The sequence below is a fragment of the Acanthaster planci genome, linkage group LG15 (genome assembly GCF_054643075.1).
Source record: "Acanthaster planci isolate LZ-2023a linkage group LG15, COTS_SCS, whole genome shotgun sequence".
NCBI lineage: Eukaryota > Metazoa > Echinodermata > Asteroidea > Valvatida > Acanthasteridae > Acanthaster > Acanthaster planci.
The window spans coordinates 9,027,354-9,046,359 of NC_141791.1; the positions used below are offsets into that span (position 1 = coordinate 9,027,354).

At 41.9% G+C, this 19,006-nt stretch overlaps 1 protein-coding gene across 3 annotated transcripts in view; it reads right to left on the minus strand.

Annotated features, from left to right (window-relative positions):
• LOC110977607 (uncharacterized) overlaps nt 1–19,006 on the minus strand; it is a 116,329-nt gene that overhangs the window by 66,717 nt on the left and 30,606 nt on the right. For all 3 annotated transcript variants that reach the window (XM_087146932.1, XM_022231872.2, XM_022231873.2), the window contains exons 5-6: nt 10,480–10,543; nt 3,626–3,800 (exon numbers count right to left, since the gene is read on the minus strand). In XM_087146932.1, coding sequence (XP_087003058.1) covers nt 3,626–3,800; nt 10,480–10,543 — 239 coding nt within the window. The remainder of the gene's footprint in view (nt 1–3,625; nt 3,801–10,479; nt 10,544–19,006) is intronic.

The following is a 19,006-nucleotide window of genomic DNA, read 5'->3' on the forward strand; positions in this document are numbered from 1 at the left end:
TGGTGGAAAGCCCAAACGGAAGAGTGCGAAACTCATAGGTTTGATCTCGATACGAGAAGTGTAGAAATCTGCGATCATCTGGGTGAATGGGAACATGAAGATAAGCATCCTTGCAGTCTATAGAGGATGCTCAAGCCAGAATGGAAATTGAGTGAAGAACTGTGTGAAGTGTCTCCATCCGGAAGTGTTTGGTTTCCATTTCCCCACATCTTTCTTCGGAGTTAGATAAAAGGTGGACCAGAAACCCCTGCAGGCATGGAGCGTGGGAACTGGAACGATAGCCTTTTTCTGCAGTGGGGTTTGCGATTTCCAACTCCAAAGCCTTGCGTTTGGACTGATTTATGGGGATTTGAGTTAGTCGCAACACTGTGTTGGACCAAGGGGCACTTGTGAACTCAAGATAACTGCAAAGAAGAGTATCAAGAACCCATTTGTCCGATGTTATCTCCCTCAAGACCCTGCGAAAGTTAGAAGACGGCTGCCAACAGGTTCAAGATTGACGACTGAAGAGCAGTTGCCTACGCCGACCCCAAACAGACCGCAGGGGCCGGCGGGTGACACCACACTGGGCAGTGGAAGCAGCTGGAGCCGAGTAGCAGGTCTGTTCCAAAGCAGGTTGCAAAGGTTGATGAGCATGCCCAGGAGGCCTAGGAGGAGCTCGAAGAGATACCCTGGCAAACTGCTCGAACCCCGTAAGCAAGGAATCATTGAGACAGTAAAAGGCCATAGTCACTAACTCAGAAGAAATATCAGAGCCCTTCTCACATGCCTGGGACAAAAACTCGGTGAGGAGGAGAAGAAAAGACATGTACTGGATACCCGAGTAAGCAGCCTGGTCAACATCTTTCAATGCTGTCTCCATCCGTTGAAGATTCCTATCTTGAAATACGTTGGAAGACTTGCCCCTGCTTGGAAAAATCTTTATCTCTTGCCGTGTTCGGAAATTCTGGCACAGAGAGAGAGTGATCATAATCACCTGAAGGAAACTTGAAAAAGCAGTGCAGACAATAGCCTGAATTTCACCACTTGGCCTTTGCCAGTCTGTCTATAGCGTCTACGCAAAAACAGTTGAGAGGAAACTCTGGAAAGAGGGGGAAGATGAGGACTGTCCCGATAGACGACACTTAAATGAAGGTCGCCCTCTATCGTCAGCCAGTGCTGGTTTAGGCAGCCCCAGAACTTGTATCATTTCTCGCTTTGAAAGACGCAAGTGAGACTCGGACGGTGAAAGGTTGTTCACCGAAAGTGGCTCGTCCTTGTCCGGAGACTGTCCAGATCCAGAAATATATGAGGAAAGCTCAGGGCCAGAGGCAAAACCCACCATACAGCAATCATCCATTGTGGGTTGAGAGGGACCTGTTTGGTGAAAAACACCTTGAGGCTCAGCTGGAGAATCGTCTGAACAGGCCAGGGGCAGACAATAGGGCTCCGGGTCCGGATGTGTAGTAGCCGGAGGCGGCGAATATCGCCGGATGCATTCTGAAATAGACTCAGGAGGGGCACATAGCGTATCTTTGGTCGAAAGAGAGCTGGAGCCTTCAAGGCATGATGTTTCTTCCTCGGATGTTCTAAAGAATGATGTGAGGAAGACAAAACCCCAGATGATTTACGTTTTTGCCCAGCAGAATTTTCTGAGTCAGTCCACTGTGAAGAAGGTTGGCCGGAAGGAGGATTGGCTTGCGTGTCAGCAGGAAGCGGGTCAGAAACAGCAGGAGGCTGAAAACCCCGACGGCGAAGCAAGCCTAAAGGCTCGGGGAGGGGGGCATGGTGGCCAAAAGAGTAGGCAATGCCTCAATAGAATCCGACCCAGGTGCCGTAACCGAAGGCAAACCCTTGACGGACCAAGAGCAGGACGAGCCCTCTGATTTCTTAGTCACTGAACCCATGCGAGAAGCCACATCCAAAGGTAGGTGAAAGGGAAATTCCCCGAAAGGCCAAATACAAACTTACCCAGCCATAACCGTTGTATGCCCACAAGAAAAAGTCAACGTAGGGGTATATCAACCGCTACACAGACTACATGGCATGTCATGTAAAGAGGGTGGGGTCACACCAAACACTGTGACTGTCGAGAAGAACAGTCTGAACTACAGTGCCGGGAGTAAACAAGGTAGGACTATACCGTAGATAACTGAGCCGGCCCAGCAACAACATTTGACGGGGTCAGATACACTCTATACTGAAGGCCGGGCGGATGGACTGAGCGGGAAGAGAGATGGAATAAGCCCATTGGCGAGCGGTACAATGGCAGGGACAACCAACCAATGCCACAACCGCTCGTGGAACCTGCAGTATGGCATTGCTGGACCGGACGGCAAGCCAAGCAGCGGCAGCTCGAAAGCTGATACGGCCAAGAGTCACCCAATAGCACTCCCGTGGGCACACTCTGTTACGCCCCAGACGGCCAGTAGAAGGGTGTAGATGGGCCGCTAGGTTGCTGGGTACTGGAAGACAGCTCGCATGGAGCATCTAAGATGCTAAGATTGCCCAACCAGCGTTACCGGGCTGGACGGTAAGCCAAGCTGTGCCCGCTGAAAAGCTGTTGCGACTATGAGTCACCCAGTAGCGCTCCCATGGGCGGACTCCGCCACGCCCCAGAAGGCCAGTAGGGGGCGCATGTATGGGGCCAAAGACGCTCGAAGCTCGAAGAAGACCCAGGGGCATGCAGCTGATCAACCGGATGTATCACCCTAAGCGTGGGACTGGCCGGCAGACTGCTGTGAGAAGCGAACAAACTCGAAGAGCGAACTCACGATGCTGGTATCGCACAGTCGTACCCCGAACCGACCGAAAGGAAGGAAATAGTAAAACTACACACTGTCCTATTTCCTGGATTAGCAAGGAATGAAAATGCCACACAACTGTCCTTACCAACCAAGCAATCCCCAGCGAAAGGGCAAATTACTGTGCTCGGGGTTAGGGGTTAGAAGCACAACTCTGAAACCTAACCTAGCGCACAAAAAGAGAGAGAAGCACAGCCAAAGAAAAAACGCCGAAACTGTAGGCGAAGCTAATCAAAGTATACACAAACATGAAATAAACAGAATAAATAGGCAAACGAATACAAATTTATTCTGAATCAAGAAATGTATACAAGAACACACAGCGCAACCTAGGCGAAGTCTGGAAAGAGGTAAACAGAAAATAGGTCAAACAAAAAAAGCCTGCCACCATGCGCAAGGCTGAAAGGAACGGCCAAAATAAAAATAAATACATGGGAAAAGGAATTGTCTTACTGCTCACAAGAACACATGAACAAGAAATGACACCGAAACCACAGGTAGTGAAGGAAACCTGTCGAAATTTTCGGAGCCAGACAAAAATATGTCTGATAGTAATGGCATGAAGAAAAAGAGGAAGAACATGGCTGCCGCCTTCGCGGAGTCAAGCGACCGAGGGCGCACTGCTGGTGATCGAAAATTAAGCGAATGCAAGTAATGGACTGGGAAAATGTATTGGTAACTTGCGTAGGTTGCAGGCAGTAAACTCATGTTTTTCAATCAGAGTGTTTGGCAGGCAGGCAGGTAGGCAGGCAGGCAGGCTACAAAATGCTGCTGGAAAGGAAATGTAAGCAGATGTGTCACACCCACTGGGAGAATGTTGAAACTCTCGTTCTTTGACTTACGTTGGCATGACGTACCGCATCTTCTGACTGTTGCCTGCGTCGCATTTCTTGTTGAGATAGAGACAACCCACTTCCCTGCTGCTGACGGCGCATTAATTCTTCCTGCTGTTGTTGCTTCATCAATGCTTCTTCTCTACGCCGTTGCTCATCCCTCTGGCGCATTTGTTCTTGACGTCTAGGACATCGAAATCAGAAAAAAAATTGAGATTCTGCACTTTCTTCTTTTGATGTAAAAAAAGTGGTCGCTCATTTAGGTGCGTTTTTGGCAAAAAAATCACAATTTGGCTGATGCAGCCACTGTTGTTTTGCCGCGTTGCCAAAAACTGACCAAGAAGTGGTTTTACTGCACTAAAATCACTCAGGCAAAGTCAAGTTAATGAGGAAGGCAAGACAAGAGTGTTCATGTTTTCTTTAGAGGTGATCTTTAACCCTATCCACACAGAATTGAACACCAGTAAAGTTTGTGAATTTGTGGCATTGGGTACTGTACCCATAAACTGCTTGTGCTTTAAAATGGGTTCAGGCATACCCAAAATAAACAGAGTCCAACAGTTTTTGTGCACAGTTTACCATATGGTCTTGGAATGGGTATGGTTCCTAGTAAATCACTCTGGGGAGTTAGGGCTCAGGAAAGGTCAAGGTCACTTGTAGTTGGTTTGTCAGAAATGAGTACTTTTTATGGCTGTATGGTATGAAACCTACAGCTCTTTTAATCATACTGTCTCTATCAAACCCTTGACGGGAATTTCTTTCCTAAAGCTGACTCCAAGAATTCCAGCCTCGCTTGGCCACGAAGGCCACCTGCCTAACTGCAAATTCTCAGTTTGTGGCCCTGCATGCTCTGCACACTTTGAATTACACGGCGAAAAGGCTGATTGTTCGGTGGCATGCGGCTCTACTCACCCTTCCACATTCCCATTGCCTCTTTTCAAAGTAGGGACTATTGAGAAACTGGTGATTATGATGAGAATTCGGACTTTTCATTTCTGGGCTACGCACAAAGACCACTTACCATATATACAAGTTTTGAGTTTTAAAATGCAATAGTAAGTCTGATAGTGCCACAAAACATCAAGTAAGATGCAAAAGAGCCAAACTTCATGGGATTTCAAATTAATTGAAATGGTTCAGGGCACCTATAATCAGGGATTGGCTTTGGAGATGAAGCCTCAGACAGAGATGAAGTTGAAAAGCAGCCCAGAGTAACATGTTATTGTCGTGTATGAATGAACTCAGATCCAATTGCTTAAGCCATAACCAGTTCAGCACAACCCGTATGTAATCATGATAATTTTATAGAAGTAGGGAAAATAATGTCATTGTATTTCCAGATTTCAATATTAACCACTTCGGGCCGGGGCATTTTTCAACGTTGAGGATGCTGGGCCGGCATAACTATCATTTTTTCCGTTTTCAAAATCCTTCAACAATTCATCATTCCATTTAACAGTCGTTTATAGCCGCACGGAGTAATCTTCAGGCACTACTCTAAGTTGACAGGTGACCTTCATTGACGCCCGAATATTTCAGCCAGGCCTGCAGCCTTGTAAACAGAGCCCAGATTGTGCGGTGTTATACAACTGTCTTTTGTTCACGAACCTGGCTCAGTGCACTGCTGACCTCTTTTGAATAGGGGCCAGATTAGCATGCAGCGGTGCTGTGTGGCTCATCGCTGCGGTGGTGGAGAGCTTTTGTCCCCGGTGGTAATCCGCTTGCTCTAAATACCCCAAACCCTGGTATACGGTTTCAAAATAGCGCTGGATTATCACCACTTTTGAGAGTGAAAAATGCCGGTCATGCCCAGAAGCCTGGTCTTTTGTTCGGAGTACGGTCTTTTGTTACAGGGCCCTGTTTCCTTTGTTCGAGTTCGGAGACCCCGGCCACACATATAAACCATACGGCTCCGATTTCGGAGTCCCCGGCTGGTAGTGGTTAAAGAAATTACACCAGCAAAACCCACAGAAAAACAAACTTGCCCTGGCACGTGCTGCTGCATAGTGTGCATTTTATACTTGAGAGCACGGTATTAATGTGTTGATACCATGTTCTTCACGTCTCGAAATTTTTGCCAGTACTCGTAATTAAACGATTAATTGCGATTAGCCAAATTCACTACTCGCCCAGCAGTATGGAACATTGATGTTTTTTCGATGTGTAACTGTACAGCTGCGTGCGTTGGTTGCCGCATATCCATCATGCCTTCTTTGGCAATGGCACAGCACAGCAGGAACCAGTGCTTTATGGCATTGTGCATGTGTTTGCATCACTACGATAGTGAAACTCGAAGGTTACTTGTGATAAAAATGGAGGTTTCTTTAAAAATTTGCAAATGTAAGGCGGCATCGCGAAATTGACCAACTGTTCCGCACCGCAGACATCCCGCAGGATCACGGAGAGCACGCTAGTCCCCGCCAAACAAAAGAGCCCTTGACAACCGGGTGCGCCCGCGGAAGGAACACAATATGCAAGATTTATGTAAATTACAAGTCTCATGAATACGCCCGATATTAAGCGGATTCCCGGCTCGGGAAAAAAAATCGCTACCAGGCTACTTTCGGCCTGCAATTGACCATGGAAGGAATGGCTTAATTTTGTACCAAACATAGATAACTAATAGCAGTAATATATTTCTCGCCACTGTGGGAAAACAAAATTCATTGATCCTTGATCGTCAGCAAACTTGTACAAGCATGCAAAATTTCTTGTTCACGCTGCCACTAGATTGCCTCAGATCGTAAAATTGTCCAAAAACAGTCAGCGAGCGTATCCCACCAACAGTGAGACCACCAATTTTCCTGAACTGCAGGCACGACGCGGATGCAAAATTCAATCCCTGTTTCGTGAAGTTTGTTTTACAATTGTTACTGACATTTCAAAACATGATTTATTGTGTGATCGTCTGGATTAGTACGTTTATGGTTTAACTTTTCGTTCAGATTCGAAGGCTTTTGTAGTTTCGTTCTTTCGCCATAAAACAATTCCATCATACATTAAACAACCGTTAAGTGGGACTTTTACCGTGACTTGAGCACGCAATCTCTGCTTTTTCTGTTCTCTGTCCGAAAAACTGCACTGAACTAGGCATACGAACTCCAGGAACATGGTAACCATGCTTGCAAGCATGTTCGACCGTGTTAACGCGCCAGCCAGCTCAGACACTTTTTTCGCCGATTAATATTGTGCCATGAACATTATATTCACATCGTAAATAATTGACTATTTATCCAGAGGTGGCAGACATACTTATTTTAGATATCAACGATGTACAGTGACGTAGTACTTCAGGCCTTTGTAAGAACTTTGACGGAGTGGCAGCGTGACTGTTCCGGCCACATGCTTTTTCCTTTGACAATCAGGCTTATTTGGCTGTCGAGTACGCCATTGTCCACGAGAAAAGAAAACACATTATGTTTGGCTTCTGTAGCTTTATTTCTTTTAATAGCTTTGTGCGTTGTGGCACAGTCTTCCCCTCGTGGGCCCTAAAATTGAAAACCACCTGGAATTATTCCATAAATGCCAAGATATATAAGTTATATTATTGAATGTTTTGAGGGGAGCGCCCCCAGATTTTTTTTTTAGTAGGATGAAGGTAAAGATACTAACATCATCTTACGCCACCGTTTAATGTTACAGTTTACTGTAAATCCATAACTTTCAACACTTATTCAGCATTAAACCACAATTTTCAAAGAAAGTGTTTGGATATGATTCAAGTATGGACATTACACACTAGTAGTTCGTAACAATTACGATCAGCAAATCATGCAGTCATGACGCAACGCTTTTTTACAAAATCCTCTTTATAGCCCAGGCCAGGAAGGAGATAATTGTGGGGCAACCATTCAGAATTCATCATCGATATCCCATTAAGTTATACAGGTAAGTTAAAAAATATTCAGACCACATTATTCAAGTTGACAGGAAATTGTATGATTTAAAATAAAACAGGCACAAGGATTCTGCCTTTCAACAAAGAGGAGGTGGAAATTTACCAATGCTTCAAGCGCCAAGGTTTGGTGACGTTTGGCTCACAGTCAGACATGCACAGACATGTACATCTATGGACGCACATGTGCATGTATATGTACATGCACGTGGCCAAAGGGGCGATTTACGGATAACGGCATTTTGTTATTTGAGATTTTGGAACAACTACTAGGAATCTTGAAAATGCTATCACAATGTATACGTACACCAGCTTCACCAAACGAAAGACAAGTTTACAGGCCATCTCGCTCACAAAATCTGGTTGAGTGTGCGCTGGTCTGCCCGGTAAAATCGGCTTCTCTCCGGGGTTGCCTTAAGATTGAGCACGAGTCCTCCTACGATCAACATGCATCCAATCAAATCAAACATCCTCTTTTACAGCTATTTAAGCATCATTGGCCTTATATGAACATGAAGGGGGAGCTTTAAGAGATTGATGCACATGATATTATCTGAATATACATAAGCATAATCGGATGTAGTGAGAATATATCATTGTTGAGCCACGGAAATGCTGTACGTTGCATCTTCTCTCTTAATTATTAGTGAATTCTCACCACGTGCATTTTACAACAATCATGTGATGCGGCCCAACGTATGTCCGAACACGCACCGTGTGCCAAGGTTTGCAGTGTCAAATTCGTCAAACTCGTTATCTATTTTCCGTGGTGTGTTTCCTTTTTTTATCAAGTTTGGTCTGGTTTGAAAGTGCCATGTTTGATGATTTTGGTTTGGTTTTTACTGAGGAGCATGACAAGATTACGTAACCAAACCCTTTTAAAACCAGTTTTCAGGCCCCATTTTGTCTTTTACATGTTCAACCTATACTCAGCAAACAGTCGTTTATAGCAGATTTGGGCCACTGCCAAGGAAAAAGTGTGGGAACTTCATGCGGGCGCGCGGCTCTCAGGATATCAGTCTGATATCAGTCTGATATGCTAATTTGGGGCCACATCACTTAGCAACAGTACCACCATGTCAACATTTGTTCGATTGGGTGTCTCAGTGAATGGCTTTTGATTTTTTCTTGATTTCTTTAAAAAAGACTGTTTTACATCCAATAATGGAAAAATAATTTGGACCACCGGGCAACTATTATAATGGGTAAAAAAAAATCAAGGGACAGACCTACAGACATGACAGAGGAGATAAACTGCAAGTAAGAATTTTTATCTTTGGCTATCCAAATATTATCAAGGCAGGAAGCATGGTACAATGAAAAGGCCATTGGTGGAATTCTCATGAATGCGTTCGTGCCCTCTGCGTCATATAAGAGCTCTGGTCAAGATGATTTTTATATGGCTGGTTTGTTTTAATGCACACTTTGCAAAACGAACAAAAACTGATACATCTTGATCAAAGAATGCCTATTCCTGTCAATAAAATGCACGAATAGTGTATCAGAACTTTTGCTATACTGTATTTAAAGGACAGACATTCTGTGTCCTGCTGTTTGTATTCATGAAGTCGGTCATGTTTCATTGCAGAGCCTGCCCTGAACATTGACTTAACCACGCAAGAGCACACACTGCCGTCCAATCTGCGGATTCTCGCCCTCCTTGACAACAATGGACTGATTGGCGAGAATGCCAACAAACCACGGAAGAACGCTTAGTCAATTTGGCTATGGCGCCTAAGTAGGAAAACATAAAAAATACAAGAGTTTCAATGTGAAAAAAGTCAATGAAAATTTTTCACCTTGCTTTAATTTTTGTTCATGCTAATTGTGTAGATTCTTAACAGTTTACCTCCTTACAAGAAAAAAAATATGTCAGATCGGGTTGAGCCATGCCATGAAAAGCTTATAGAGCTGCCATAAACCAATTGTGGTTACTGAGCTGAAGTTTGAGGTCATGTGCAAGATCTATTCAGGCCAGGTGCCAAGGCATGCATACGTGAAAGCATGCCAAGCAAGGTTGCAGGGCTTGTACAAGGCAAGCATGCATGCTGGGTGCTACTGATCGACCAGAGTGATTTCATGGTGTCATGCTATAGGTTAATTTTGCAGATTGGCCTGAAAATTTGGTGCAGAAACTTCGAAACACAAACATAAAAAAATACAGGAGGCAAAAGATTTTTTAAATATATTTTTTAGTACCTGTGAGGTGGCAATATTGGCAAAAAATGCATGAGGCAGTCTCTAAAAACTGGGGGCAGGCCACCTCACAATTGAAAGGGCAGGGGAACTCTGGTCTCCAATGAATCTAGTGAAGTTGTGTTACATTTCTTACATGTTGCCTTGTAATCGGAGGGCCCGTCCATCCATTACATTATCATTTGTGTAGTGGTTTCACAATGGTTTCTGAAAGTCCCTTGATAAAACTGGACAATACTGGATAATTCAGAAATTTGGCCCTCGGTATCCAGTCTGTAGTGACAAGTCAATACACTCACATGTAAAATGATGGTCTACATATACGAATCAGATTGCTGTTAAGACGGTAGCAGTAACAGAAAAACATTTTTCTGGGATCAAAGACAATTATAAGTAGGGTAAATATTTGTCACTTTTTTGGATTTTGCATAATCAGTTTTAATTTGGAACCAGATCACAAAATCGAAACCGCATGAATGAAAATCCAGATTTGGGTCCCACTGCTAGTATACTGGTGAGCATGTTACACTTCACATGCATTCCGAAGCACTATCGCTACGAGCTTGGTTCAAAAAATGTTTGAAAACATGAGTATATTTGCCTCTTCTTTCAGAGCTAGGTTGGCATAATTATTTGAAATGCACTAATTTGTGGCTCAAGTCATATATCTCTGCTCATTTCTCATTCTTCACTATACATATACCTAAAAAAAATTAACCATAACCACAATGAATACAACCTGTTCAGTCAATTTCCAAATAATTTTACATACCTCAGCTGCATCTCTCTCTGGGTTTCTTCATGACGGTTCAATTCTTCCTGGCGACGCAACAACTCTGAAAGGGAAAGTAAACAATGCTAAATTTAGTGACATCTGCATAAACCAATCATAAGGTTCAACCCAAAACCGTTAAACTCTCACAAAGGCTTTGTTGAGCTTTGCAGGGATGAGATTGACCAATGATGAAATAGTTGAAAATGGGAAAATCTTTTCACACTTTTTTCTCTTCCCAAGGAATTCCTTTTCATTTGACAAATTGTGAAAACTGTGCCAAAAGTGAGAAAAGTTTCTGACACCTTTTCATACAAGTGGGAAAATATTATTTCAGATTTTCCTTAAAGTGGGGAAACTTTTTCCCACCTTTTCACACAAGTGGGAAAATATTTTTAGATTTTCTCCAATGTGGGAGAAGATTTTCCACACTTTTTCACACAAATGGGAAAATATTTCACAGATTTTCCCCCACAAGTGGGAAAAGATGTTTACATGATTTTGCAAACTTTCTTCATTAACCCCTTGACGACGGGAATTTCTTCCAGAAAGCTGACTCCAAGAATTCCAGCCTCGCTTGACCACCAAGGCCAACTACCAAAACGCAGATTCTCAGTTTGTGGCCCTGCGTGCTCTGCAAGGTTTGAATTACATGGTGAAAAGGCTGATTTTTCGGTGGCATGCGGCTCTACTCAAGCTTCCACATTTCCGTTGCCTCTTTTCAAAGTAAGAACTATTGTGAAACTGGTGATTATGATGAGAATTCGGACTTTTCATTTCTGGGCTACGCACAAAGACCAATTACCATATACACAAGAGCCAGGGTCTGCCTTCTTTCACCATGTTCGCTCGAGCAAGGGCCAAGAATAACAGCTGAAAAGAGGGCTGAGGATCTCAATTTTACGGCGGCTCTATCCGCGTCCCGGCGTGAAGGGGTTCAGTAGTATTTGTGCACACATGTAGACATTTATTCATTTATTCTCTGTGGTTACAAACATGCACATCTCTGAATATGGAAAGCAGACAATAATCAGTCTGAGACAAAAGTATAATCTTTCATTCTCTGGAATTTCCAGAAGATCACTTGAGGAAGACAGCATTAAAATTTCAAGGCTGTCTGTTTCTGGGTATTGGGCAAAATAAATACAATGCAACAGGCAAAATCAAAGCTGGCTTTGGTGGAGGTCAGAGACCAGCACTGAACACTGTACTGAACAGCTGAATTACAGTAGATTCCCTTTATTGCACTCTCAATGGGACCTAACAGAATCGCACAGTGCTATAACCTGAATGGACGTGCAACATGTGCACTACCATGTGCACATGTTGTCATGTACATGTATATGAATTACGTTTAGATGTACATGTATCCGCAGATGTACATGTACATGTACGTACCGTAATTTTGGAATATGCATGTATGCCTTGTATCCGGCTATATTGATTGCTTTTGTGACACTGATAAAAAAAGCAAAGCTCTTCAAAAATTGCCACAGGACCTCATGCATGCTGCATCACGAAGAACCCACTGCAACCATAGGCACCATCCTGACTGCTAACTGCGATCCATTCATGGACAGTCCAATCGCTGACTTTTTCCAGTACCACATGAGCACAGAAAGTAATATGTTATCAGAAGACCCCAGTGAAAACCAACCCCACTTGTCACATCAAACACAATCGGCAAAAAGACTAGATTTGCAACACAAAGCTAAGATATATGTACAAAACAACTGATTTTATTTATCGGTAGAATGAAATTTTCAGGTGACAAAATACTACGTGTAGTATCTAAGTGTTGATTATTATTTTGTGTGCTAAACAACCCCACAAGAATAAATAATAAGTGGGAAAATAATCACAGCAACAATTGCCACAGCAGAGCAAGTTTGTTGCAATTACGTACACATTTCATGTGCTCCGTAATTTCATGACTTGGGGACTCCTGTATAATTACTAAAAATCTGGACACCTTTTTAAAAATTTATTCTCAGCAATGGAGAGTGTTTATTTATGGTAATCCAAGAAAAGAACTTTGCCATGTAGGCATAGCTTGCTGTGGTGAGCACAAGCTTGCAATCGCGCTGCATGGACAGACAATCGAGTGAGTGTCTATTAGTGATGGTGTGATCGCTACTATTAGTACCAGAATACTGGTGCCCAACAGCACACTCCATGTGGTCAGGTGGTGAGTCGGCCCCGACCCCAAGAGCAGCACAGCCTTGGAATGGAGTCTTCACTGCATAATAGTCGTGCGTGGGGGGCCAGTGTGGAAATTTCACTGTATCACGCTTCTCATTTTTGCAAGTTTCTGCATTATTTTAGCAACATTCCACGCTGTTTTCGCAAACTTTTCACACTACTTTCCTGCTCTTTTTGCGCACTGATTTTTTCGCAATGTTTTCGCAGATGTTTCATGCTGCATTTGCAAAAATTTGCAGCATATTCACATGATTTCCACACTGTTTTCGCACGTCATTCGCCCCTTTCACATCCGATTTGCTATACTTCACACACTCCAACTATGCCAGCACACCGGTATTTATCAAGTCTCATACTTAACACCATTCAGCAGCAGAAAATAATCTGTAAGTCTGGCTGCATCAGAAATATATGGATCCAGTATGTTTTTAACAACATAACTCATTGAATTTCGATGACGTTCAACAATTTTGATAGGTTTGTAACATTCAAGATGATCAAGAACACTCATTTTACTGTTAGCACTCTACATAAACAATGCTCAATATGCCATTACTTATGAAGATGTCCCCACTTATAACATAAAAAAAGCCTTAGGGCATTTACTTTTCATCATTAACCACAACTTATGTCTCAAACATTACTTTCATTTTAATGTCATTTAGTTTGACATACTTTTGTTCGATGAAAAAAGTTGGAAGGGAAATATCCTGGAGCACTGCACTTCTCTTAAAGGCTCATAAATATGATCACCAGCATACAAGTCATTAGTACCGCTTTAACTAGGGTCTGCTCTCACATTTATGTCAGGCAAATTACATTACTCTCCATGTTCAGCGTCTCATACTCCTTCGTTGCAGAAAAAAATCTCACAATTATCAGCTAAAAGTAAGATTTTACGTTTTTTAGGTGCATTTTCTGCAAGTCATCAAAACTACTCATTTTAATGCATTTGGGCTGCAACGATACCAGCTTACATTTCATGCACTCTTCATGCATGCATGTTATCCCTTTCTCCCGTTATATCATCCACTTCAACAAAACATAAAACTTGACCTTGCGTGTTTCTGAAATTTCTGGCAGATAAATTCATTGCATACTGGTTTCTGGATGGCCAATCTACATGTGCATGTATCTCCAAAACCCTCGATGTTGCAATATTTGAAGCCTTTTCCATACAGCTTTAACTGGAGTCTGTGTACCTACATGCAACTCCACATTCATTCCTTTTCATATCAAAAAGGACTGCTACAAATACTAGCTTATTCCACAGACAGTTCTTGAATGGAACCAGCTCTCTCACTTCATCTTGGAAGCTGGTAATGTCAACAATTTCAAATTCCTCCCCCACAGATGTGTGGGAGGGGTCTGCTATAGAATAACTACCCCAAACAATCGCTAAATATGCAGATTTCCTTTGCACCTAGTTCTATTTACTAACAATTAACAATGGTACACCCTCTACACCCAAAATGCACAGCCATGATCATCTTTTTTCGGTATAGAAATGTCTCAGTCAAAGTGGGGAGGAAGGGAGGGAGCCGACTGTTTGGGATAGGTGTTCAATATAGCAGAGCCCTACCACACGTCTGTGGGAGAAGAGCCTTCTGCGTTCACCCTTCCCGAACAGTCACTAAATATGCAGAGCAGCACCGATCCCCATCATAGTCCATTATGAAAGTTTTTAGCTGCTTCAGCTACACTAAGTGAAATGGAGATAAAAATGAGAGCATTTCTAGCTGTGGGGTAGTCAAATACCTATTCGATTTTCTAAATGAGAATGAAGTATCAGGTCTACATCAAGGGATTTTCAAGTTAACTGACTTATAATAAAACAAGAACAGCAAAGCTGCCATGGCTTGCTGTTTGTTATGAATTTGATTTTTTTCCTGTAATAACAGCTCATCTTAAGAGACACATAAGTTACACAAACATGGTTACTGAATTATACCAACCAAGCTTCATCAAAATTTTTCACAAGACTGGTTGTCATACGACTACAATACAGCTGTACAAGATATTTTATTGATTGTAGGAATAAAATTCATTATACTCTGGAGAAAAAACCTACATGTAGCTAGTGCTATATGCAGACTGTGTTAAAAGGCCCGTCATTTAAAAGTATATCAACAAAGACCATCAACAAGGTACAAAGGCTTCAAATGTGGGTCTGGTACATTCAGATTAGACCTGGATGAGTACATAAGCAGTGCAATTGCGAGCTTGATGGATGGTGCATAATAAATATTCCTCTTAAGAACAGTTTTACACTTTGTATCTAACCCCAATCATCCTATCCTCTACAATTCTATCCCCTATCATCCCATCATCCTATATCTACCATGTCCACTTTGACTCCACCCCTAATCCCATCTATCTCCAATCCCACATCCAACTATCTTTCCATACCCTATTCCACCCCTCCATCACCCTATCCATCTCCTACTCTTTCCCCTCCCCATCATCCTATCCATATTCTACTCTTTCCCGTCCCCATCATCCTATCCATCTCCTACATGTACTCCGCCCCTTCCCCATCATCCTATCCATTTCCTACTCCGCCTCTATCTCATCACCATACCCATCTCCTACTCTGCCCCCTCCCCATCATCCTATCTATCTCCTACTCCACCCTTGCCCATCACTCCCTTCACTTCTTACTCTGGCTGTCCCATTATCCCACTAATCCAGCCCAACTATTACACCAACTTTTTCCTGCATTTCATCCACTTTCTAAATACCTGTACTTTGTCCCAATGATCCTCTTCCTGCAGGTACCCCTTCCCCAACAAACATTCTGATCTCTCACTTAGAGTCCCTTCCCATCCCTTACATTTTTCCCACATACTGTACATGTACATTTGTATGTGTCTAAACACTGTCTATAGGCCTACATACATGTTCATTACAAGTATGTACTACAAGTACACAATGCAACTCAAAACGTTAACATTCAACTTTTATAATTTTTCATTAAATTCATGAGTTTGTAAGCATTAATGCCATTTGATTATGAGACTATTTTAAATACCGATGGAATTCCAAGAGGAAGCAAACAAGCACTCAATCGCACATGTAGACACCTATGGACCTGCAAGGAAAAACTTTAACATTTGAGGGTGGACAGAAGACAGAAACTGGCATTACGTACAGTGTAGGCTCGCATTTGCTTTGCAGCTCGCCAAAACAAATCGCTGTAAGGCATGTTCTTCATAAAATGGACCAAAATGCAACTTCGGCTGTCATTTTTCAAAACTTCTTAAAGAGTGACTCTGATCATGTAAAATACAAATTAGCACCTTAAGATTTATATAAATGATTATATGGGTATAATTACGCTTAATATGTACTAACATGTATGGTGGACACTTGGTTGGCTATCAGTGCAAATCAAATGGAGTTGAATTCATTTAAAGTTTAAATTCAAGAAGGAGAATTCAGTATATTTTTCGACAGATGTATTATAAAGCACCTAAGAAATAAATTTTTAAAAATATAAGCCACGAAAAAAGAGCACAAAATTGACGGAAAATGATGAGAAAAGTTTGGCTCTCTTCATTCTCTTACCATTTATAATCACTCTCACTATACCAACATATTTACCAGGTCTTGTATATTTCGACCACCAAAAATTATCTTTAAGTTTGGCTGCATCAAAACTTTATGAGTACAATATGTTTGTTGCGAATGTTATATGTGACGGAATTTTGATCACGTTCGATATTTTGACAGAAACTGCATAACGTTCGAGAATGCCGAAAATGCTGTCACATGTAGTGCTCGAAAATTCCACGCGTGATTTTCATTTTGCCTGTTATTTTGGAGATAAACCTGCTGAAAATAAAATTAAAATTAACAGCTCTGAGCATTAGATTTTCATCATGAATCGTTTTTTATATCTCGAACGTTATTTTTTTGCGAATGTTATTCAGAATGATGGATTTTCTTTTGAGAAAAATTGTTCTGAAGAGAAAAATCGGGGAGCGTCTCCATTCTGTGGAGGGGTTAATGAATATCAAATAAAAAAGAGGGCGCACTTTCTGGGTTGATGTCAAAGGTCAAACAGACCACGATGCAGCAAAATATTTCTCTAACGTCACCGCGAGAGATTGACGGAAGCCACAAATTGCCATGATGGGTGTTTTGGACTGCAGTTTTCAGGAACATACTGGAAGAAAATGTGATCGGTCCAGTCGTAAAAGGATTATAGTTTGGCGGTACTTTTTTGCACTCTTTTTAAAAGCTTGTGTTTTACATCGATATATGGATTTTACTCACTTTTTTTAAGTCGATTTTTTTGACACTAATGACAGAATCGAATGACATTCGCGACTGCCGACTTCGGGACCCAATTAATTGTGAAAGGTAATTTTAATTTCATGATTATGGTTTTAATATGTGTAAATATTATCACCTTTCACCACAAATAAATCTGTGTAAAATAACTTCAGGGATTATCACTCCTCAGTAAATTCTGTTTGCTTGGATTTTAACAGGGAGTTCATGTCCCTCAAAATTGCTAACGTTCGAGACTTTAATTAATTAACTCCAACTAAGTTGAAAGGTTGACACGATCATCATTGTTCCAGATATCGGCCATGACTTCCCTCATTGCATCAAACAAATTAATTCACTGCTGTTCACTTCAGAAAAAAATGAACCTCCAAAGTTGAACATTATCTAATGGTCCATATTTTGAGGAACCTGCCGTAATAAACTGAATCATGATCTTGTCAGTTTTGTATGTGCACCTTTACTCCAATGGGCAGACACAGCCTCAATTCAATGATATATATCTGTCACTACTGTGAAACATTTTACCCTATATCTGTACATCTGTTTGCCAGAATGCAACCTCAATCCTACAAATCCTCCAGCTGCCTTTGGGTTTGAAATAACCCAGTGCCTCAGTGCTACAAGTACATGATTCCTGAGGAAAGGCCTTGGAACTTGTATTTCGGATAAATAGCTGGTACTAAAAATAACCCTTTGGCTCTCCCCTCATGCACTACGTTTTAATGCCCTTTGCAGTCCTTCATTTTAAGAAATTCCAGAAGAGCTATATATAGCTCTTCTCAAATTGCTCTCCTTAAAATAAACCAATTTACAGAAGTGCAAAACAAGGTCAAACGATAGTTTGTACCCTGGAGTCTGTTTCCACTTTTTCTGATGGCGCATATTCTTGGGCAATTTTAAACTTAATTTAGTTTTAGTTCAGTTACAAACATGGGTTTGAACCAGAATTTTTATACTTGCAAATTAAAAACTACACTATTTAACTAACATTACTGATACATGTACATGTAAGTTTCAACCTACAAGTCTGCCGAGTTTTACGTGTCCCTTTGATTTAACCACTTCATGCCGAGGCATTTTTCAATGTTGATGATGCTGGGCCGGCATGACTATCATTTTTTCCTTTTTCCAAATCTTTAAAAAATTCATCCTTTCATTTAACAGTCGTTTATAGCCGCACGAAGTAATCTTTAGGCACTACTCTAAGTTGACAGGTGACCTTCATTGACGCCTGAGTATTTCAGCCAGGCCTGCAGCCTTGTAAACAGAGCCCAGATTGTGTGGTGTTATATAACTTTCTCTTGTTCACGAACCTGGCTCAGTGTACTGCTGACCTCTTTTCAATAGGGGCCAGATTAGTGTGCAGCGGTGCTGTGTTGCTCATCGCTTCATAAAAATGTACCGGTACCAGTCAGTCAGGTACAGACATGTACATGTAGGCCTAATTGTACTGTATGTGCGTAAACATGGTAAGCCTAAATGGCATGCAGGTTTTGTCATGTTCGCTGCATTAATTCATGCATGTATGCACACTACATGTATATACAATGTACACAATGTATACATGTACATTTCATGTATATGTATCCTAATCGTAAGTTATATGTATGCATGATATTGAATACAGTAAAATCAAAGTCAAAGTCAAAGCCTGTGAAGTCGAAACTCTGTTTACCTCGACGTCTTTCTGTATTCCCGACAAAAGAATAGGCCTTTATGTACAATAAACTATCCGTAACTCGAACGTCAATACCACTAAAGCCCCTTATCTCGAAGTTTTGGCAGGCCAATTAAAACACTTAAGAATGATGAATAAAAAGTGATGAAAGAACGCTTGCCTTCATTATGAGTCATTACTGTCACGCACGGCTTTTCTTTGATGAGCCGAGACAAGCACTGGGTGGGCATCAACCGCAACCGTAAATGAATCAGGCACGAATGATGCGCCCTCAAACGCTTTGTACATGTATCACGTGACCCAGCACAGAAACCCTGACCGACTGGCCCGCGCGCTGCGTTATGCGGTAAC